We start from the raw sequence: 22,816 nt of genomic DNA on the forward strand, positions 1-22,816 counted from the left end.
TGATCCACCAAAGCACTTGGGCATGTGCTTAAACTTTGTTTTAAAGAGGTCATGGGGCAAAAAACATGATTAAATCAAATATGTGCTTAAGAGCTTTCTTGGATCGAGGCCCAGTGACCAAAGCCTCTTCCTGCAGGAAGAGGGGACAGCTGCCTCTTCTTCCCAGAGCAGGCTCCTTTCCCTGCCTATTGCTGCCTCCAGCCAGGCAATCAGGATCCCTCAATCCACACATCCATGGGAATTTGGAATGGCAGATATCCCAAGGAACAAACAGCACTTACTGCTCCGGAGGCGCTGGGAGGCAGAGGCTCCTTTCAGGCTTTTCTGGAGGCAAAGGAAGAACAGAATTCCTGTGAACATGAACCCATTGCAATCCCAGATCCTGCCACTTTCAGAGAAATCCTGCCATGGAATGGGTTAGGCTGGAAGGGGCTTTTGGGATGATCCCATCCCATGGCAGGGACACCTCCCACTGTCCCAGGCTGCTCCAAGCCCTGCCCAGCCTGGCCTTGGGCACTGCCAGGGATCCAGGGGCAGCCCCAGCTGCTCTGGGCACCCTGTGCCAGGGCCTGCCCACCCTCACAGGGAACAATTCCTTCCTTACATCCAACCTAAATCTCTCCTCTGTTAGTTAAATCCATTCCCTTTGTCCTGTCACTGTCTGCACATGTAAAATGACATTATTCCTCTTTTCTGTGCCCTTGGAAGTGGCACAAGGTATCCCAGCACTCCCACAGCCACCAATGCCACAGCAGGGAAACCATGGGTTGTACAATCTGAAGGTTTCAGGTCTCCCATCCTCTGAATTTCTAAATAAATGCATCCTGTGCAAATCAAGGCCCACATTTGCCCAGTGGGAGGACGCTTCCCCATCTCTGGCAGTGTCCAAGGCCAGGTTGGATTGGGTTTGGAGCTATCTGGGATGGTGGAAGGTGTCCCTGTCATGGCAGGGGTGGTCACTGTCATATTTTATGAAAAATCCTCTTCACCCAGGATTTTCTCCTGGAAAGCTGAGAGGCCTCAGCTTCTCCTATGTTTACTACTCTAAAATGTAGTCTAAAGATTGTTTGTTCAACATGTGAATTGTTTTAACTTAATGACCAATCACAGCCAGCTATGTCAAATCTCTGAAGAGTCATGAGTTTATAATCATTGTTGTAAACCTTCTGTCTGTATCCTTCTCTATTCTTTAGTATAGTTTCAGTATTAATATAATATAATATAAATGAGTTAATTAATATATATACTAATATATACTATATATATTATATTATAGTATATATTAGTATATACTATGCTAATATATATTTCAGTATTAGTATAATAGAATATAATATATATTAATATATAATAATATATACATATATATTAGTATATATAATACAGTATATATTAGTATATAATTATATATATATAATATAATAAATATATATTAGTATTCTTTAATATAATGTAATAACATAAAATAATTAATCAACCTTCAAAAAACATAGAATCTAATTCTCATCTCTCACCTCATCCTAAAAACCCCTGCAAATACCACAAACAGTAACCCCGAGTGTGGCATTGATCCCCCCTTTGTGGAGTCACAACACAGGGGTGGAAGAAGATGAGCTTTAAGGCCCCTTCCAACCCAACCCATTGCACGATTCCATGATTCTGTCCCATGGAGATGACTGTTGTGTGCCCTGCCTGTGGTCCAGGCACAGCAAACCCTCAGGGAGAGAGCATGGATGTGGCACTTGGGGGCATGGCTGAGTGGTGGTCTTGGCAGTGCTGGGGGAACTGTCACAGACATCTTTTCTGAAAAATCCTTTCTTTAGGATTTTTTCTGCTGAGAAGCTGAGAGGCCTCAGGAACAAAATGTAAACAATGAATACCTGCTGCTGTGGAATGCACAGGTGCATCTGGGATTGGTCTCATGTTGGATGTTTGTAATTAATGGCCAATCACAATCAGCTGGCTCAGACAGAGAGTCCGAAGCCACAAACCTTTGTTATCGTTCTTTCTTATTCTATTCTTAGCTAACTTTCTGAGGAGATCTTTTTTTCTATTCTTTTAGTATAGTTTTAATGTAATATATATAATAAAATAATAAGCCTTCTGAAACATGGAGTCAGATCCTCATCTCTTCCCTCAACATGAGACCCCTGTGAACACTGTCACAGGGAACAGTTGGCCTTGGTGACCTGAGAGGGCTTTTCCAACCTAACCAATCCTACAAATGCCTTGAGGAAGGGGCTCATGAAGGGGCTCATGGCACTGTCCCCAGCTCCCTCCCTACCTGCTGCAGCTCCTGCAGCTGCACCTCCAGCTTTGCCTTCTGCTCCCGCAGGCGGTTCAGCTCCCGGGAGCTGTTTGTCAGCAGCTCGGGGTCTGTGATGGACAAGTGGAGCTCGGCAGGGCCACAGTCCATGGCACTGCTGCCCAGGGTCCGGATCTGCTCCCGCTGCAGCCTGAAACCAGCACGGGGTCACTCCCTGCCCGCCCTGCTGCTGACACCGCCAGAGCTCTGCTGCTCCTGGGGGTGCCACTCGCTGGGACCTGCTGGTTCTGGCCACCTGCAAAGGGAAACTGGGAGAGTTTCTGAAGGGAGCTTGTCCTAGAACTATTTGTGGCTTTTCTACCACGAGTATTTCTGCTGCTTCCCACAGCCCAAGCTGCCGAGAGAGCTGAGAGCGCTGCAGGGACGGGCTGGGAGGTGGAGCTATTTGTGGTACCTCTGCCTTTCCACACCATCCACCGTGGGATCAATCTCTCACCCTGCATTACAAGTGGGAGGAACATATGTGCAAAGCAGCTCCATGGGGTTCAGAGCACCCTGACGTGCAGCTGGAGGCAGCTTGATGCTGGATTGCCAGGAGCAGGGGGATAAATGCACATTCCAGACCCTCTGCTCCACCTGGGAGCCCTGCCTGCCTCCTCCCAGGGCAGAGGTGGCTGCCGTGGGGCTTTTCCAGCTGGCCCCGAGGAGGAGGTGCTGAGGTTTACCCATAGGCAATGAGCAGGTTCTCGTGCTTCTTGGCCAGCTCCTTCAGGCGTTTCCTGTAGCCCCGGGCTGCCCGGGCCAGCTGCTCCTCCCGGCGCCTGTAGGAGGCCTGGATGTCCCTGAGCATGCTGTCCACAAAGTTCTGCATGGCAGCGTGGCCAGCTGGGGCTTTGCTGTGTCCTGGCACGCTGCTGGGTTTGCTGTCCATGTAGTTCTGTAAGTGCACAGAGAGGGAAATCCAGGGGGAATGGCTTCCCACTGGGTTAGAGGGGATATGGGGAAGGGATTGTTCCCTGGGAGGGTGGGCAGGCCCTGGCACAGGGTGCCCAGAGCAGCTGGGGCTGCCCCTGGATCCCTGGCAGTGCCCAAGGCCAGGCTGGATGGGGCTGGAGTCACATGCTCTAGTGGAAGGTGTCCCTGTCCATGGTAGTGGGTGGCACTGGATGGGCTTTAAAATCCCTTCCAATCCATTCCATGGTTCTGTGGCAGCCCCCCCATCCAGATTTCCTGGATTGTCATTGAGCTTCTGTTGGGACTTTTCTTGGTCAGATTACAGGGATTAAAAAACTCTTTCTTTACGTATTTAATTTATTGGCTGCAGCCTACAAGTGGAGGGTGCCAGTGTGGAGACACCTGAGGGAACAGCTGGAGCTGGGCCAGGGCAGGGTCAGGCTGGATTTTGGGAAAGGTTCTTCCCCCAGAGGGTGCTGGCACTGCCCAGAGAATGGGCACAGCCCCGAGGCCGCCAGAGCTCCAGGAGTGCTTGGACAGCGCTGCCAGGATGCCCAGGGTGGGATTGCTGGGGGCTGGATCCATGATCCTTGTGGCTCCCTCCCCACTGGGGATACCCCATGGCTCTGTGACCCCCGGGGGTACCCACGGCCAGGTCCCCGAGGCACTGGGCCAGCCGGCACCGATACTCCTCGTTCAGCTCCTTCAGCTGCAGCTGCAGCCGCGCGTTCTCCGCCTCCACCTCCCGCAGCCGGGCCTGGGACGAGAGCAGCACCTGGCACAGCACACACAAACCCTGCTGGCCTCCTCCTCCTCCTTCCTAAGAGCTGAGGGTCTTCATTCCCAGATATTTGGCTTCGCTAGAGCTGGGAAGGTCCTGGGTTTTCAGAGGAACCCACTGGAAATATTTATAATCCCTATTCCCCTGGCACTTTCTGTCATTTGCCACCCCCCACCCCGGTGGTTCCACCAACTCTTTCTGAAAACCAGCGAGCAAAATTCCTCCCACCAGCTTTGCAAGCAGCGCTTCCACCACGTGCAGGAGGAAACTGCACGGGAGAACCTCGGTGTGCCAAACTCCCTGCAGAGGGAGAGGAGCTGGAGCGCCGGGATTGAGGCTGCCCAGCCCTGCTCACCGCTGAGTGCTCCGCCCGCACGGCCCCGGCCGCTCCCTTCGCCTCCTGCAGCTCCTGCCCCAGCGCCAGCCTGCACACACAGCGGGAAACGGGGCTTACTGCAACTGCCCGAACTCCTTCTCCATCCCATCCCAGGGCCAGGCTGGATGGGGCTTGGAACAAGCCTGGATAGTGGAAGATGTCCCTGTCCATGCCAAGATAGGCTTTAGGGTCCCTTCCAACCCAGCCCTTTCTGGGGTTCTGTGATTCTCCATAGGTCTAACACAGGCAGCTTTGGGAAGAAAATCACTTTGGAATGACAGAAATCTCCCAGCAGCAGCTGCCAGCCTCCCAAAGTGTGTAAACAGTGTCACAAAACCTCTCCCCACTGAGGATGAACACCGTCCACAGTTCAGAGGGTCGAGTCCTGCAGCATTCCTGCTGGAACAGCCCTTCCTGGGACACTAACCCTGTTCCAAGGTGATGGAAAACCCCCTCTGTGGGTAAGGGCTGGGCTGGATTAATCTCTGGGATGTCACACGTTTGCTGTGTGCCACAGAGAGTGGATTTTCAAGGTGTCCCTGGAGACCACCAACTTTCACCTGACAGCTCTGAAGAGCCTTGAAAACATCAGGTTTTCCTTCCTGGCCTCACTCCTTCCCTGTACCCCCCAAAGGCAGGCTGCCTCCCCTCCTGCTCCATGGCTCTGATCCAGTCCCACAAACACCTGGCCAAGCAGAGGGACACTCACACTCGCTCCTCCAGCTTCTGCTGCTGCTCCTCGTGCCTTTTCTTCAGTTTTTCCAGCTCTGCTTTTATGTGATCCTGGTTTCCAAGCAACTGAGGGACAAATGAAGAGGAAGATGAGGCATGAGGCTGTGTGAAGAGAGGACAAAGTGAGGAGAGCCTGGAGCTGAGCCCTGGTCCAGCTGAGCAGTGCCATGCTGGGGGAGGGACTGGTGTGGCTGGGAGGGGCAGGAGTGGTGTCTGCTGCCAGCCAGGGCACGCGCAGGGGCACATGTGTCCCTCTCACGTTGAGAGTCAGATTCCAGCAGGAGCTGGTGGTGGAGCCCAAGCTGGTTCTGCAAGGGCTGCAGATGGGGAGGAGGCAGGGACCGTCTCTGTGCTCTCAGTTTTGGGTTCTTCATCACCCCCAGATTTCTCAAGTGTGAGAAAGAAGAGAAAAAATTCTCCTCTGCATTTGTTGGCTTCTAAGCTCCTGTCTGTGTTCCCCTGCCAGGGCACGGACCCAGGGAATCACCTCTGCCCTCCTCAGCTCTGCCTGCACATCTGCAGCTATTCCTGTCTCGTTTTGTAACTGCAGGGTTTAAAAAAAGGATTTAAAATGAATCAAGGCATCAGCTGATCCACAAAACTCCAGTTAGCAGCAGGAGGTGCCAGCCACAGTTGGAATCAATCCCCCTCTGCTTCCCAGGGATCCTGCAGCAGACCCCTGCACACTCACGTTTCTTTCCAGCTCCTGCTGCTCGTGGTCAGAGGCAGCTGCATCCTCGGGCTGCTTTGGGGAGAGAGAAGAAGGGGCCTGGTGGATCCCTGTTCTCCAAGGGCTGGTGGAAGGGCAGAGGGTCCCTCACCTTCCCCCTGTGAGCAGAGCGGGGCTGTCCTGCTGCTCTCGCTCTTCCAGGCCCCAGGGAGGATGGATGGGCCAAGCCAGGGGGGAGGCTGCTCTCCTTGGCCAGGCTGAGCAGCTCCTGGGTCAGCTCCTCATTCCTCATCACCTGCAAGGTCAAACAAAAAGGAAAGAACTTCTGAAATCCCCCTCTGGCCAGCACATCCCTGCTGCTCCTGGTGTGTGCTCCAGGCAGGCACCCCCTCCCCCCCCCAAATCAAGTTTTAATTTTGGTTCTGTCTCCTATGTCCAGAGATAACAGTGATTTTCTGCTTCCCATGGAAATGCACTGCCCCACAGCAGGGTAATCCCATGGAATGTTCTCCCTCTGCACATCCCACACTCAAATCCACACTCAAACCCTGTGCCAGCTCTGCCACCACCTCTGCAGCCTCCAGCTCCCTCCTCACCCCCACCCTGCACCCTCTGTTCACCTTCCCAACACTTCAGGAACATCCTTTTCCACGGAGCAGCTTTGAGCAATGCTGGGCCCCACAGCACAAGGTTAAGGGTCAAGTCTTCTCCATCCATGGATCCATGGATCCATCCATCCATCATCCATCCATCCATCCATCCATCCATCCATCCATCCATCCATCCATCCATCCATCCATCCATCCATCCCTCATCCATCCATCCCTCATCCATCCATCCATCCATCCATCCATCCATCCATCCATCCATCCCTCATCCATCCATCCATCCATCCATCCATCCATCCATCCATCCATCCATCCATCCATCATCCATCCATCCATCCATCCATCCATCCATCCATCCATCCATCCATCCATCCATCCTCCATCCATCCATCCATCATCCATCCATCCATCCATCCATCCATCCATCCATCATCCATCCATCCCTGCAGATGACACATTCCCAGGTGGATGGGATGCCTCCCCAGCCCACAGCCCGGTGTGGGCAGTGATTCAGAGCAATGCTGCTGTGAAGTGACACATTTCCAGAAGATAAAGAGGATGTGAATGAGGAAAGCTCCATTCCAGGTGATCTGGAGGGAACACTGAGGGAATTCATGTCTCCCGGGAGGGTTTCTGTGTGGATAACAAAGCTCTGATGGGGTTTATGACTGGGGACAAGCTTGAGTAATTGTTACCATGGCAGTGAATCGGAGGATGGGAGGCAGAGGTCATCTGAGTCATCCGTGGAGAGAATAGCTTATCAAAAGATAGCGCGGGGTGGGCTGGGGGAGAGCGGGGAGAAAGGAGCTGCCAGAGAGGTGAGATGTACAGCTGTGAGAGCTGACAGCTCCGCACAGACAGCTCCGCTTGTTCCCCAGCTCCCAGCGATCCATCTGCAGCTGTCAGCCCTGACAGTTTGATCGCAGGGGTCACAAGGACCGGTTTAGCCAAAAAAAAAAAAAAAAAAAATTAAAAAAAAAAATAAAGGGGCAGTCTCCGGTTAGAGTTGGGCTCCGCTGCCTTTCCTGAGCTCCCGAGCTTGGCGTGGCTCCAGGGAAAACCCCGGCGTGGGTTTGGGTCCCCTCGGGGCTGCCACCGAGCCTGGGGCACAAAAGGAGAAGGAAACGGAGAGCGAGGAAAGGTCAGAGCCTTGAAAAGGAAGAATTTACAGCGAGTCAGAGAACAGGCACCGAGTGCCTGCCCGGCATCTCCCTTGAGGCGCTTCCCGCGGGCTGGGCAGGGCCGATCCTGCGGGATCCCGCACAAAGGAGCCGCCACAACCCGCAGGCTCCGGCTGCTCCCGGCCAAGGGGCCGTGAATGAGCTCCCGAGCCGCTCCTGCGCCAAGCAGCCATGACAACATATTGGCAAGGTCACAAGTAGCACTTGTAATTGGGAATGTGTAAAAGGTTCATTGTCTCCCCCAAAGGAGCGCCGGGGAACGGGAGGGGGCAGAACCGCAGGCTGCTTTTCCCATTTCCTTTGGGAAAGTCCGCACTGGGAAAATAATGAGCAAGAGGCCCATGTCCCGACAAGTCCCAGGCTGCCAAGTTGGAGCCTCGCTGGCTTCAGGCAGGGATTTTTGGGAGTCGGAGCCAAGGAACTGGGGTAAACTCCTTGGCACAGGGAGGACATCCAAGGAATTCACCTCTGGCTTCTGGCCCTGCTTCAGCACTCAGAGCAACCTGCTCTGGGGGAAGGTGTCCCGTGGCAGGGGCTGGAATCAGGTGGGGTTTAAATTCCTTCCACCCCAAAGCATTCCTTGACTCTATAGATCCTCAGGATGAGATCTGGCACAGACTGAATCCACATGCTTTCACCCTCTGAACCATCCCAGGATCCATGTGAAAACTGTGTGTTATTACCTCCAACCTGCTCAACCCATCATTTAGAGATGTCAGCTGCCTGAAAATGCCGGTTTTGACAAACACATTGCACCCCCTTGGGGACGAGAAGCAGCTGAGAGCGCTGATGGCCGAGCTGCTCCTCCCTGAGCCCGGCAGGAGCGGGAGCAGAGCTCTGCCTGTGCTCCAGCGGGATCGCAGGGTGGGATCACCCCCTGCAGGAGCTGAGTTGTGAGAAATTCCCAATTCTCAGCTCCTGGGAGACAAACGATGTCTGCCCAAGGGTGATCATTGTCCTGCTGTGCCACTGCCCGTGCAGGCACGCCGGAGCAGAGCAGCATTCCTGCTGCACATCCTCCAGCACAGCACATGGAAAACCAGGTCACTGAGCTGAGGCAGCGAACGCTGCTGGGGAGGGAGGGAGGGAAGGGAGCGTGTCAGTCATTCCATCCCATTCAAAAAGCGGGAGAAGCGGAGGGGGAGAGGAGGGGACAGAGGAAGGGCCATTGAAGTAGCCAAAGAAATACACAAATCTGGGTCCAAAAGCCTCCGGTTAATCATTGCAGGCGAGCAGGCAGCGGGAAGGTCTGTGTCTCTTAAGGAATCGTCGGACACTTGCTTGAATTCGGTGTTTTTATAAACTTTTCCACCTGAAAGCTGCCAGGCCCCTTCCCGCCGCCCGCAATGAGAGCGGCTCCAATCCGTTCACGTGCGGGCTGCGCAAGCCAAGCAGAAAAAAGGGAAACAAAGGGGGCTGGCAGCGCCGGGGGGGGGGAGCGGCCCCCGCAGCCCCGCCGTGACCTCCGGGCAGCGCCGGCAGCGGGAGGGCCCTGCCCGAGGGGAACGGGGACGGGCGGGGCAGCGCTGCCCCTGTCCACAGCTCTGTCCTCATTCCTGTCCCCAGCCCTGTCCCCCAGCCTTGTCCCCATCCCTGTCCCCAGCCCTGTCCACAGCTCTGTCCTCATTCCTGTCCCCAGCCCTGTCCCCATCCCTGTCCTCATTCCTGTCCCCAGCCCTGTCCACAGCTCTGTCCTCATTCCTGTCCCCAGCCTTGTCCCCATCCCTGTCCTCATTCCTGTCCACAGCCCTGTCCCACAGCTCTGTCCTCATTCCTGTCCCCAGCCCTGTCCCCATCCCTGTCCTCATTCCTGTCCCAGCCCTGTCCACAGCTCTGTCCTCATTCCTGTCCCCAGCCTTGTCCCCATCCCTGTCCTCATTCCTGTCCACAGCCCTGTCCACAGCTCTGTCACTCATTCATTCCTGTCCCCAGCCTTGTCCCCCATCCCTGTCCCCAGCCTTGTCCCCATCCCTGTCCACAGTCCTGTCCACAGCTCTGTCCTCATTCCTGTCCCCAGCCTTGTCCCCATCCCTGTCCCCTATTCCTGTCCCCATCCCTGTCCCCAGCCCTGTCCACAGCCCTGTACCCGCTACTGGCCCAGCCCTGTCCTCATCCCTGTCCCCAGCTGTGTCCCCATCCCTGTCCCCCAGCTGTGTCCCCATCCCCTGTCCTCAACTCTGTCCCCATCCCTGTCCACAGCCCTGTCCCCATTACCAGGGCAGGTCTGCAGGCCCTGGGAGGAGGAGCTGGGTTACATCAAATCCCCAGAGACAATTCCCTGGCCAGGCTGTGCCGTGTCACAGCTCAGAGCCTGGATATGTCCTGGCTGGGTGTGCTGGACCCTGAGCCCCCCTGGGCTAGGCTGAGCCCCCAGGGCAGCAGTGGGGGGGGGATTCTGTCCCTCTGCCCCACTCAGGTGAGACCCCACCTGCAGAGCTGCCCCAGCCCTGGGCCAACAGCAGCAGGACCTGGAGCTGCTGGAGAGAGTCCAGAGGAGCCCATGGAGATGCCCCAAGGGCTGGAGCCCCTCTGGAGCCAGGCTGGGAGAGCTGGGGGTGCTCACCTGGAGAGGAGAAGGCTCCAGGGACACCTCAGAGCCCCTTGCAGGGCCTGAAGGGGCTCCAGGAGAGCTGGAGAGGGACTGGGGACAAGGCATGGAGGGACAGGACACAGGGAATGGCTCCCACTGCCAGAGGGCAGCTGTCACAGACATGTTTTATGAAAAATCCTTTCCTTAGGATTTTTTTCTCCTGAGAAGCTGAGAGGCCTCAGGAACAAAATGTAACCAATGGTTATCTGCTGCTGTGGAATGCAACAGGTGCATCTGGGATTGGGCTCATGTGGTTGTTTCTAATTAATGGCCAATCACAGTCAGCTGGCTCAGACTCTCTGTCCGAGCCACAAGCCTTTGTTATCATTCCTTTTTTTTCTATTCTTAGCCAGCCTCCTGATGAAATCCTTTCTTCTATTCTTTTAGTATAGTTTTAATATAATATATATGATAAAAATACTAAATCAAGTCTTCTGAAACATGGAGTCAGATCCTCGTCTCTTCCCTCATCCTTGAACTCCTGTGAACACCATCACAGACAGGGCTGGATGGGATCTTGGGAATTAGGAATTGTTCCCTGGGAGGGTGGGCAGGCCCTGGCACAGGGTGCCCAGAGCAGCTGGGGCTGCCCCTGGATCCCTGGCAGTGCCCAAGGCCAGGCTGGGCAGGGCTTGGAGCAGCCTGGGACAGTGGGAGGTGTCCCTGCCATGGCAGGGGTGGCACTGGGTGGTTCTTGTGGACTTGGTGACCTTTAAGAGGTGCCTCAACAAGAACCTTGGTACAACTGCACAAATGAAAGCCAAGCAAGGCCCCTGCAGCCAGGGAAGGTGAGGAGGAGCTGGATCTGTGGGATAACCCCTGGGATGACCCCTGGGATGACCCCTGGGATAACCCCTGGGATGACCCCTGGGATGAGCTCTGGGATAACCCCTGGGATGAGCTCTGGGATGAGCTCTGCAGACTCCTCACCTCCTTGTCCAGCTCTCTGCCGAGGGCCAGGTAGTTGCTCTTGAGGATGATGAACTCCTCCCCCAGCTCCTGCCGGCTGCTCTCCAGGCTCTGCAGGCGCTCCCGCAGGGAATCCCGCTCCTCCTGCAGGGAATCCCGCTCCTCCCGGAGCCCGGCCCTGCCCTGCTCCAGCTCCTGCACCCGCCTCTCCAGCACCTGCATCTGCACAGGGGGACAGCAGGGTCACAGCAGGGTCACAGCAGGGTCACAGCAGGGTCACAGCAGGGTCACAGCAGGGTCACAGCAGCACAGCAGCCCCAAAGCCAGGGGGGATTTCACGGGAATTCCTCGGGATCTGGGGGGATTCAGCTCCCTCTCAAGCCAGGAGGAGATGCAAGCAGGGCACAGGGGTGTGCTGTGCAGAGCTGGGGGAAGGGGCTGCAGGGCTGGAGGGGGCTGTTCCCAAAGTGGCACCATCGTTTGCAGCTGGAAGTTCTCTGTCTCATAACGCTCCTTCATCCTGTTTGTCTCGATCTGGAGATCCACGAGGTCTTTGGAAATCTGGGAGACACAAAGTGAAGGCCATGGGTGGATTCTGAGGCCAGTGTGATGTTTGAGCACAACACAGCCCCCCCCAGAAGGAGGAATTCCCCCCAGATTTGTGCATCTAGTGGCCATCACAGCTCAGTTCCCTCCAACTCCCAAAGTTTTACCTTCAGTTTTTCCTCTTCACTCAGGACCATCCTGGCTGGGAGGTCTGTCCTGGATCCAGGCAGTTCCCCCATCTCCTCCTGTGGGTCTCCAGGCTGCTGCACCTCCTGGTTCCTGTCCTCCAGCTGCACCTGGAGGCACAGAGCAGCTCCAGCTGGGCCCTGCTCTCCCCCTGCCCAGCCCACCCCTGCACATCCAGAGCCTGAACAGATCCCAGCCAGGCTTCCAGCAGCCATTTCTCCCCTGTGGGGAGCATTTCCTTGGCAGAGTGCTGGTTCCATGAGCTGGGAAGGGGCTGCAGACCTTCATAGCTGGATTTTTGGGCAGCAAGGTGCTCTGTTAGAATACTCACACTCTCATTCTCTGCAGTAATTCCAAAATCCATGTGCTCAGAGGTCAGGGGCTCTGCACAGGGCTGGGCAGGCAGTGACTGAGGAGCCCAGGAAGGATCTCTAAGGAACTTCTCCTGGGAGGTTCAGCACTGTTGCTACCAACTCTGGTTACCAGAGGCTCCCACCTGGATTTTAAGGTGGCTCCAAACCTTCCTGCCACCCTGGGGACAGAATTCAGGACATCCCTCTGGCTGCCCTGGATGGCTCAAACCCCTGCCAGGGGGCTCAGAGACCCTGACACAGAGCCCAAGAACCCTGTGCCTTTGCTTTTTAACCCATGGAAAAAATTACCAACCTTATGTGAGGATCTGCAAGCAAAGAAAGTCTAAGTAGAATAATAGTTAGTTTGTCATGGGGTGAAAAATAGATTTTTGAGGTTTTTGGAATGAGGGTTCAGGGGGCAAGATGGAGGAATCTGGGTGTGTCCTGTCCTTCTTCTTCTTCTTCTTCCTGGACTCCATCTTCTGGGTGATGGTGGCACTTTTGGATTGGTTTAAGGTAGAAGCTCACTGTCTAACACAGGTGATAGGTATTGGGAAGTTATGGTAAATATTGTACATGTAGTTTTTAGTATAAAAAGATAACACTGCCCTGGGGGCAGGCAGAGTGCCTCTGACTGTCTTGCTGAACAGACCTCAGCTGGACAGAAAAAGAATTTTATAGATAAGAAACAATAAACAACCTTGAGACCAAGAACTGAAGAGTTCTGACTCCTTCTTCGATTGCTGGACTGGGAAAAGAGAATTTGTGACACATCTCAGGGTCACTGAAATCCCAGAGCTGGGAGCTGCTGGAACTGCCCAGGAGGATCCTGTGCCCCCCAGCTCAGGAAGAGCCCAGGGCAGGCAGGGAGGGGGTACAGCCCTGTGGGGACCATTCCCAAAGGTGGCTGCAGGGATGGCCTCCATCTCCAGGACAGGGACATCCCAGGGCTGACAGGAGAGAGGGAGAGGGAATTTCTACATGGGCCAGCAGTGATGGGACAAGGGAGAAGATGTTAAAGTAATAGAGGAGAAATTGAGAATGAATAAAGAGCAGGGATAGATGGGAATTAGGAATTGTTCCCTGTGAGGGTGGGCAGGCCCTGGCACAGGGTGCCCAGAGCAGCTGGGGCTGCCCCTGGATCCCTGGCAGTGCCCAAGGCCAGGCTGGGCAGGGCTTGGAGCAGCCTGGGACAGTGGGAGGTGTCCCTGCCATGGCAGGGGTGGCACTGGATGGATTTTAAGGTGCCTTCCCATCCAAACCATTCCATGATTCCAAGGGCTGATTAACCCAATAATTAACCCACTCTAATATCCTCCTGCTCCAAGCCCATCCCATAATATCTGATTTTCTTCCAGGTCCCTGCAGTCCTTGAACCTCCTGTGCCAAGGAGCTGCTCCAGAGGCCCCAGGATCTCTGAGCTCCGGGTGCAGCAAAGACCTTTCCCAATTCCCCCCTGCACATCAGAGCTGCTGTGTGGAAAAAGAATTTCAAAGCAAAGCATGCACTGAAACCAGCCTGGATTAGCCCAGACAGTGCCAAATCTGGGCTGTGCTGGTCTGGGGGCTGCTGCTGGCTCCAAACTGGGACCTTCCAGGCTGGAATGGGACAAATCCCACAACTAAAAGTGTTTGGAGAATCTCCAGGGTCTGAGTGAGGGTAACAGGGAGTGGATAACCTTGAAAGGGGTGAAACCAGATGGACAGGGAGACCTTCAGAGGGCACTTCCAACTCCAACTCTTCCATGATTCTAAAATGAATTCCAGCTCTTAATCTCCTCATTTCAGGCTTATTATTGCTGCTATTTCTGGAGAGTGGGTGAGTTTAGGTAATAATCTGTCTCCCACAGAAAAAAAAGCTTTGACAATATAATGTTCAAAAAAGCCCAAAGCTCTGAATAACTCCTCAGGATCTGTCAGAGCTCAGCAGATGGGAGGGAGAGGGGCCATCCTCAGAGCTCCATGACGAGCAGAGCTCCTCACCTGTCCCAGGCTGCTGGGGGAGCCCCCAGAGAGGGTGGGCAGAGGGCAGAGCCGGGGCTGAGCACTTCGGGGGGCTCAGGGCAAGGAGAAGCCAGCAAACCGTGCAATTACAGCTTGTTTTGCTGCAAAAGAACTTAACAGACCTGAAGTAATTTTATTAAGGTAATGGAAGTGCTGATGAGAATTCACAGTCTCTTCACACCCAGCCCGAGCCCGATTCACACCCTGCCCACGGCTCTGGGCACGGCGGAGCCGAGCAGCAGCAGCTCCGTCCCGGGGGGGTCTCAGCCCCACATGGGCACCCCAGGCACGGGCACCCCCGCCCCACAGCCCCGGGATCTGTCCCGCACCCCCTGATTTGGGGGGGAACAGCCCCCCCCCCCCCCCCCCATCCCACTGCTGCTCCCGGAGCCGCAGCGAGCCCGCTCCAATTAACGGCAATTAACATATGCAAGCACGGCGTTAATTATGCAATAAAAACCTGTGTACCAGGTGTGCTACCGACACCAGGAATGACAGCGACCACTTTTCCCAGGGGCTGGGAATACAAAGCCAATTTTGTGCCGGGCAACAGGACAAAAAGCAGATTGGGGCTGAGAAATGAAGTTTTGGGGTGTCACTGAATCTCCAGCACCACTCCGGACTAAACCACGGCCAAATCCCAGCTCTGCCCTGAGGGGTTTCACTCTCCTTGGCAGGTTCACCTTAAACCCAGCCCCGGGAGCGCGGCTTTAGGAGATGGAACCGCTCCTAAACCCAGGGAGCTCCGGGGAGGCTTTGGGGCGCCCGCTGCTCGTTGTCCCCTCTCCTCCGGCCCTGGCAGGGTCACACACGGCCCTGTGCCCCCCAGGGGACCCCCGGGCGGAGCAGGGGAGCAGCTCCCGGCAGAGCCGCACGGGCTCAGCGCAGTGATGGCTCCATCTGGCTTCCAGCGGCAGCAAAGGGAGCCCGAGCCCGGATCCGCCAGACTCCCCCCAGGACGCCCTCTGCACCCCCGGGATGCGAAAAATGTGTATTTTATGATTGGCTTTTCGCAAATATTAAAATATTATATAATATATAATAATATAATTAGAATTTTATATAATATATAATATATTTATATTATATATTATATAATTGTGTATAATATATATTTATATTATATATAATTAATTATTAATATAATATAATATAATATAATATAATATAATATAATATAATATAATATAATATAATATAATATAATATATAATTAGAATGAATATTATATGCGTTGTGTTAGAAAGTAATGCTGCATTAATTCTCTTAAGTACTGTGGTAAATATAGTTTTAGGTTATAAAAAATGTTAAAATAGAAACTGTGCTATGTAGGATATTTTTTTAAAGAAAGGACTCTGCAGTGAGATAGCAGCCACAGGACACCTGAATCTTTCAGAGAAAAAGAATTTATTGCTCCATTATCAGGAGGGAACTTCTTCCCACTTCGAAGGCGCTGTTAGGATTCAGAGGAGGAAGTTGATGATGACCAAACAGAATCCTGTGTTTGAATGGAATTTATGCATCATGTATGAGGTGTATGAATATGCAACAGGCTGTTGTTTTTAAGGGTTAATCCTCTGTTAACGTGGGTCCTTTTTAGGGCTCGTGCTGCCCAGAAAAGGTACCCGGACTGTCTGTAACTCTTTGTTTCTATTGTCTTATATTGTCCTAATTCAAATTATCCAAATTATTATTACTCTGATAGTATTACTATTTTTATAACCATTTTATTACTATTAAACTTTTAAAATTTTAAAAACCAAGTGATTGGCGTTTTTCACACTGGGGGTGCCCGAGCCTCACTGCCCCAGGGATGGGGAATCCCTGGGCACCCACAGATCCCCCCAGCACATTTTCTCTTTATATCCAACTAAATCCACCCTGTTCCAGTTTAAAATCGCCACCGTTTCTCCTGGCTTGAGGAAAAGCTTTTCTGTGTCACTTTTCCAAGGCCTGAGGCTGCCACAAGGAATTCTCCAGGCTGGACAGCCCCAGCTCCCCCAGCCTGAGGAAGGGAGAGGAGGAGGGAGCTGCAGAACCTCTCTCAGCTCCCTCAGAAGAACAGCAAAGGTTCTTCCAGCCCCCAACCACCTCCAGGGTCCCCTCTGGGTCTGCTCTGGCCCAGCCAGGTGTGCCCTGTCCCGGGATCCCCTCCTGGGGGTGTTTGTGTGCTCGGGAGGGCTCACAGGGAATCCTCTCCCTGCCCTGCCCAATCTGGGGTGCAGCCCAGGGATGCTGGGTTTGTGGGTGCTGTGGGAAATGGATTTGGAGAGAGTTTTTGGGGTTGGATAGGAGGTTTACACGGGATGTGTTTCTATGGAAACTTTGAGATAAGGAATGCCCCTCAGATGTCCCATCCTGGGTCAGAAAAGGGATGGCAGTCCAACAGGCTGCCAGCACCCACTGCCACCCCACATCCCAACTGTCACCCCCTGGCACCTCCAGATGCTTCTCTGCAGGGCTGGGACTGGGTGGGGGCAGGGAGGATGGGGTGGGGCTCGGGATCTGGGGCAGGAGGAAAGCTCTGCTCCCTCTGCCACCCTACTACCATTCCCTCAGGAGGAAAGCTCTGCTCCCTCTGCCACTTTCTCCCACTTCCCTCAGGGGGAAAGCTCTGCTCCCTCTGCCACGTTCCCACCCTGTCCCTCAGCTCTGCTCCCTCTGCCACGTTCCCACCCTGTCCCTCAGCTCTGCTCCCTCTGCCACCCTCCCACCCCATCCCTCCCTCAGGCACCCCGAGGTCCGGGCTGCTCCCTCTGTGCCCGGGTCTGCAGAGCTGAGCTGGCACATGGAGAGCACCTCTCCCCTGGCACTGCCCACCCTGGCACTGCCCTCAGGGTGGGCTGGGCACGGTGGTGCCTCCCTTCCCTCTGCTCTCCCCCACCCGGTTCCACTCTGACAGCCGCTGCTCCCCTGCCCTTCCCTGCACCCCAAATCCCCGCTCCCAGGGCCCTTCTTTCCCCACACCTCAGTGTTTGGGAATTTTCCCATCTTTGCCCCCAGCAATGGCCCTGACCTGCCCGAGTCACATCTTGGGGACGTCCTCACCTCTCCAGTCCAACCAGTTTGGCCAGGCAGGCGCTGGTGGCACGATGGCCACATGGGCCAGCAGGGCAGAGCTGGCATCCCTGGAGCTGCCAGGGCACTGGGCACCTTTCCCAGCTCGCACAGGAGGCTCTGCAGCCCTGGCAGGGCAGCAGGGGGCACTCAGAGATGCCCATGGGGACCTTCACCAGCAGCTGCCACCACTCCCCAGTGCCCATCTCCAGGAGCAGGGTGACCAGAAACGTGGGTGAGCACCAGGCACGGTGCCACTCCTGGGGCTGGGTCCCTGCTGGTGTCCCCAGGAGGGTGGCACCACCCTGTGGTGCTGGTGTCACTGTCACCCCTCCCTTCTCTCTGGGACACGTTTTTGGTCCTGAACGAGGAGCGCTGGTTACCCTGGCAACATGAGATGCTCTCCTCCAGACAGGGACAATATTTGGCAAGAATTGCTAAAAATACTCCCTAACTCAGCTGTTAGTGCTGAGTGCCACACGTGTCACCTCCCTGCTCCCCAGGGCTCCTTGGGTGCTGCTGCCGCTGCAGAGTGTCCCTGGTCACTCACCCTGCCTGGTGGGGCCCTGCCGGGTCCCAGAGCAGATTTGGCCCAGCACTGTCCCCTCCCCAGCCCAGCCAGCCTGGGGACAGAGCAGGGACAGCTGGTGGCATGTCCCACCCAAAGGGCCTGGGCAGCTCCCTGGGGAGGGACTGCAGGAGCTGCTGGGGAAGGTAAATGATTCCTTAGAGTTTAAATAGGTTTAAAACCGACTTTTTAAGGATTTTGCTGCTTTCCCTAATACCATTACAGCCTTCTCCATGGCAACCAGGGGAGGGGCTCAGACTTTGCTCGGGGCTGGGAGTTCATTGCTGGAGCTGCAGTGATGGGGGGATCCCACAGGGGTCCCCATGGCCAGGGACACGCTGGGAGGGAGCAGGACCCACAGCCAGGGCCCCAGGGTGCCTGGGGAGCTGTGGGCACATGGGGGGCCCCGGGTGCAGCTGCAGGGTCCCAGCAGCTCCTGCCACATCTGGAGCCCAGGCTGTCAGGGGGGTCTGGGGTGCAGACAGGCCTGGAGGAGCTGCCTCAAGGAGCTCTAAAGGTGGAGATGGGTCCAGCTCCTCCCTGCAGCACAGCCACTCTGGGGAGGGATTTCCTTATTTCCCCTCCTTATTTCCCCATTGCATCTCATTTGATATTTCCCTGGGGAGGGCTGCTGGAGGCAGGGATGAACCTGCTCCCAGCTGCAAGCAGGGCTTGTTTAAACTTTCCAACGAGGTTTTGTGGGTTTTGGCTGGCTGACCTGTGCTGGTTCAGCTCTTTTTAGCTTCCAGATTGATTACACCTTGTGTCAATATGTGCTCAGTGCCTATTAGTGGGTGCATGTATCCCTATGCCTCATTTCTCCCTCCTGATCTATAAATTCCCAGAAGACAGGATTAAAATAGAGGGGGAGGAGGATTCCACTCAGGGCCAAAAGGGAAGAGGGGAAGCAGAGCCTGTGGGAAAGTTTGTGTGGGCTTGGGTGGCAAGGCTGGAGCCTGGATTTGTCTCTCCAGCTCCTTTCCATGGGCATGGCAGTGCCTGGTGAGGAGCTGGGGAGGTGGCAGGCTCCCAGGGGAAGGGGCAAGGTGGGAGCATGGTGAGGTGCCCATGGTGTGGGAATGGTGGGGAGGGAATCCCTGCTCCTCCCAAAGCAGCCTGGGGGAACCAGGGCTGGGAAAAGCAACTGCAGGGCAGAGATTGCTGGTCCTGGATGTCAGTGGGGCCAGCCTGGTGCATCTCCAGGGAGGAGGGACAGGGGAAGGTTCAGCCATGGCTTTTCTATCTGGCCACAGGGCTCCTCTTGCTGGGGCTTTTTCTTTCTATTTCTTTCCTGGAAACTGGTAAAAGATTCCACAGAGCCGTGTTGGAGCCTGGTGGGGAAATAACCTGAGACACAGGATGAGGTCAGTGCCTCTCTGGGCTGGTTTTGATGAGCTGCCAGGGCAGAGTGTCATCTGCCAGCCCTGGAGCATCACCCGCCCTCATCCCACTGCCTGGGGGCTGCCAGAGGAGCAGGGAACCCCCAGAGCCACCACCCCACCAGGGGGACCCTGCCTTTGCTCTCAGTTTCCCCTTGGGCACAGAAGCACTGGGCAGAGCAGGGTGGAGAGCTGCCAGCACCATCCCCACACCAGGCAAGACAGGAGGGAAAATGGGAAAATGCCCAGGAGGGGCTGAGGGTTCTGCCCCGAGGGTTTTAGTGCCACACAGGGAAGAGTTTTTCCCCTTTTCCCAATTCATTTCCCACTTGCATCACCATAAACCCTCGGGTGTTTCAGCCCATCCTGCACTAAGGCTGATCCCCAAACCTTCAATCCCTGTGTCCTGTGGATGCTCCAAGCCCCAGCGTGTGGTTGTTGTGTCCTGATGGAAAGTGAGGAGCCACTGCCAGGGCTCGTCCCAGGGCGTCCCCAGCACAGCAGGGCAGGGAGGGTCAGTGCTGCTGCTCAGGAGCTCAGGGCACGGTGCTGGGACACCCTCTGAGGTTGCCCCATTCCTCCCTCCAGGCTCAAAGCCCCCACAAACCCCATCTCTGGCAGGACCCCCCTCTGCAGGACCCCATCAGGCTCCTGGACATCTCGTTCTGTACCCTTGCCCCGAGCTGCCCTCAGGGCAGTCCCCAGGAGCCCGTCCCGCTGCCCGGGGCTCCAGCAGCAGTGGGGTTAAGCCCGGCCGGGCGGGTGCCTGGACAGGCGTCAAGGTGGTTGCTCCATCCATCCCTGCGCAGTGCGAGGGGCCGGAGAGCGGAGCGGGAGCCCTGCCCTGCCCTGCCCGCCGCCATGAGCGCAGGCAAAGGTGAGGCTGGAGCTGCCCCTCGGGCTGGGGGACACGCAGGGACCGGGGGGGACACGCTGGGGCTCTGCCCGGGCTCCAGGCACCCTTTGCTCTGCTCCTCCTCCGCTGCTAATCAGACATTTTGGGGGGTCCCGAGCTGCCTGGGAGGGCTACAGGGCAGAGCCCAAACGTGGATGGGAGTGCGGGGATGGGCAGAGACCGCGGCACCGGCACCGGGACCCTCCGGTGCCCAGCGAGTCCAGGGGCACCGGGGAGGAACGGGGACAGGGGTCTGGGGGCCTTTCCCCATGAAAGAGAGAGGCTCCCGCTGCAATATGGGGATGAATTTCGGGGGGTCCCTGCATCCGAGGGGTCACAGCTGTGCGGCAGTGGGGGGTGATCTTGGACCGTTTCCCAGGGGATCCAGCCTCTGGAAACCCCCGCAGCTGCAGGACCGGGACCGACCCCTTTATCCACCCCAGTCCCGGCGGTGTGGGCACCACCAAGGGGTCCCGGGGGGTCCCAAGGGGGGGTCCCAAGGGGGTCCCAAGGGGGGTCCCCCAGAGCAGCCACAGCCCTGCACTGACGCTGTCCCCTCGGTCCCCAGCAGGCATCCCCCTCCTGCTCCCCCTGGCCCTGCTGCTGGCCAGGGCCTCGCAGCCCCTCGGTGGGGACCCCCCGAAGGACGGGGGGGACGGGGAGGGCCTGCGGTGCCCCAGCCCCTGCGCCTGCAGCCTGGACGATTACAGCGAGGAGCTGAACGTGTTCTGCAGCGGCCGCAACCTGAGCCGCCTGCCCGAGGACGTGCCCCACAACGCCAAAGCGCTGTGGCTGGACGGCAACAACTTCACGCTGCTGCCGGCCGCAGCCTTCAGGAATTTGTCAGCCCTGGACTTCCTGGACCTGCAGAGCAGCCAGCTGGGCTCCGTGGAGCAGCACGCCTTCCACGGGCTGCGCAGCCTCTACCACCTGCACCTGGAGCGCAACCGCCTCAGGCACCTGGCCCCGCACACCTTCCTGCACACGCAGAACCTCGTGTCCCTCAGCCTCAACAACAACCACTTCAGCAAGGTGGAGGAAGGGCTCTTTGCCGGGCTCTCCAACCTCTGGTACCTGAACCTGGGCTGGAACTCGCTGGTGGTGCTGCCTGACAAGGTGTTCCACGACCTGCCCAACCTGAGGGAGCTGATCCTGGCTGGCAACAAGCTGCCCTACCTCCAGCACCAGCTCTTCTGCAGCCTCACCGAGCTGAAGGAGCTGGACCTGAGCGGGAACGCGCTCAAGGGCATCAAGATCAACATCTTTGTCAAGCTGCAGAAGCTGCAGAAGCTGTACCTGAACCACAACCAGATCAACGCCATCGCCCCCCGTGCCTTCATGGGCATGAAGTCGCTGCGGTGGCTGGACCTGTCCCACAACCGCCTGGTCCAGCTCTACGAGGACACCTTCCTGGGGCTGCTGAGCCTGCACGTGCTGCGCCTCTCCACCAACTCCATCGCCGGCCTGAGGCCCAGGACCTTCAAGGACCTGCAGTTCCTGGAGGAGCTGCAGCTGGGCCACAACCGGATCCGGGGCCTGGCGGAAAGGACCTTCGAGGGGCTGGGCCAGCTGGAGGTGCTGAGCCTCAACAACAACCAGCTGCAGGACATCAGGGCCGGCGCCTTCCTGGGGCTGCACAACGTGGCCGTGATGCACTTGTCCGCCAACTGCATCAAGGTGCTGCCCGACTTTGTCTTCAAGGGGGTCACCAAGCTGCACAGCCTCCACCTGGAGCACAGCTGCGTGGGCAGGATCCGGGCCAACACCTTCTCCGGGCTCTCCAGCCTGCGGCGCCTCTTCCTGCAGCACAACAGCATCTCCCTGATCGAGGACCAGAGCTTCAGCGAACTGCACGAGCTCCTGGAGCTCGACCTGAAGCACAACAGGCTGAGCCACCTCTCGCCCCGGCTCTTCACGGGGCTGAGCAACCTGGAGTACCTCTTCCTCTCCTCCAACCAGCTCCTGGAGATCTCCCAGGACACCTTCAGCCCTCTCCAGAGACTCTTCTGGCTCGACCTGTCCCACAACCAGCTGGAGACACTGGACAACAGCGTCATCTCCCCCCTGGCCAACCTGCGGTACCTCAGCCTGAGGAACAACTCCCTGGAGACCTTCTCGATGTCGTTCCTGTGCTCTCCCTTCACCCTGGAGCAGCTGTGGCTGGGGGGCAACAACTGGCACTGCAACTGCTCCCTGAAGGGCCTGCGGGACTTCTCCCTGCAGCACCCGGCCGTGGTGCCGCGCTTCGTGCAGTCGGTGGCCGACGGGGACGACAGCCACGTCCCCATCTACACCTACAACAACCTCACCTGCCTGCAGCCCCCGGGCCTGGCGGGGCTGGACCTGCGGGACACTGCCCAGGAGAGCTTTGCTCACTGCTGAGCTGGGCTGGCCCTCCCAGGGACCTCATCCCGGCCCTGTGCCACCCCAGCCAGAGCACAGATTTGCCACCACCTCCAACAGCACCTGGCTCAGAAGTGCTGGATGGGCACCAGCCCCCCTGGGCTTCAAACTGAGTATTTCAGTCCTTTCATATTTAAATAGCAGCCCCCAGGGCAGAGCATGGTTGCTCCCAGCTCCCAGCAGGAGAATCTCTGGATGGGGGAATGCTGCACCCCCAGCGCTGCAGCCACAGCAAGGGGCAGCCCTGCCCAGGCCAGGACTTTTATGAGACAAAACAAAGCGTTTTCCTGCCATGGAACAGGAAAAAAAAGCCCCCCCGAGCTTAGGGAAGGGGCAGAGGACTTGCTGCAATGATTCCT

The 22,816-nt window shown here is 56.4% G+C and overlaps 2 protein-coding genes across 2 annotated transcripts in view; one reads left to right on the forward strand and one right to left on the reverse strand.

The window, feature by feature from the left end:
* The window catches only part of CCDC78 (coiled-coil domain containing 78), an 18,377-nt gene extending 6,170 nt beyond the window's left edge, over positions 1–12,207 (reverse strand). The window contains 13 exon segments of the mRNA XM_036392203.2: positions 282–300; positions 303–324; positions 2,285–2,456; positions 2,992–3,203; positions 3,870–3,995; positions 4,357–4,426; positions 5,087–5,175; positions 5,801–5,854; positions 5,931–6,074; positions 11,089–11,289; positions 11,542–11,628; positions 11,781–11,909; positions 12,131–12,207. Coding sequence (XP_036248096.1) covers positions 282–300; positions 303–324; positions 2,285–2,456; positions 2,992–3,203; positions 3,870–3,995; positions 4,357–4,426; positions 5,087–5,175; positions 5,801–5,854; positions 5,931–6,074; positions 11,089–11,289; positions 11,542–11,628; positions 11,781–11,909; positions 12,131–12,163 — 1,358 coding nt within the window. The 5' untranslated portion in view covers positions 12,164–12,207.
* Positions 12,208–20,020: 7,813 nt separating this feature from the next.
* On the forward strand, positions 20,021–22,436 carry IGFALS (insulin like growth factor binding protein acid labile subunit). Its single transcript, XM_036392202.1, has 2 exons — positions 20,021–20,036; positions 20,623–22,436. The coding sequence occupies exons 1-2, from the start codon at positions 20,021–20,023 to the stop codon at positions 22,434–22,436; spliced, it is 1,830 nt and encodes a 609-aa protein (XP_036248095.1).
* The last annotated feature ends 380 nt before the right edge of the window (positions 22,437–22,816 follow it).

Source organism: Molothrus ater, chromosome 16 (genome assembly GCF_012460135.2).
Source record: "Molothrus ater isolate BHLD 08-10-18 breed brown headed cowbird chromosome 16, BPBGC_Mater_1.1, whole genome shotgun sequence".
Lineage (NCBI taxonomy): Eukaryota > Metazoa > Chordata > Aves > Passeriformes > Icteridae > Molothrus > Molothrus ater.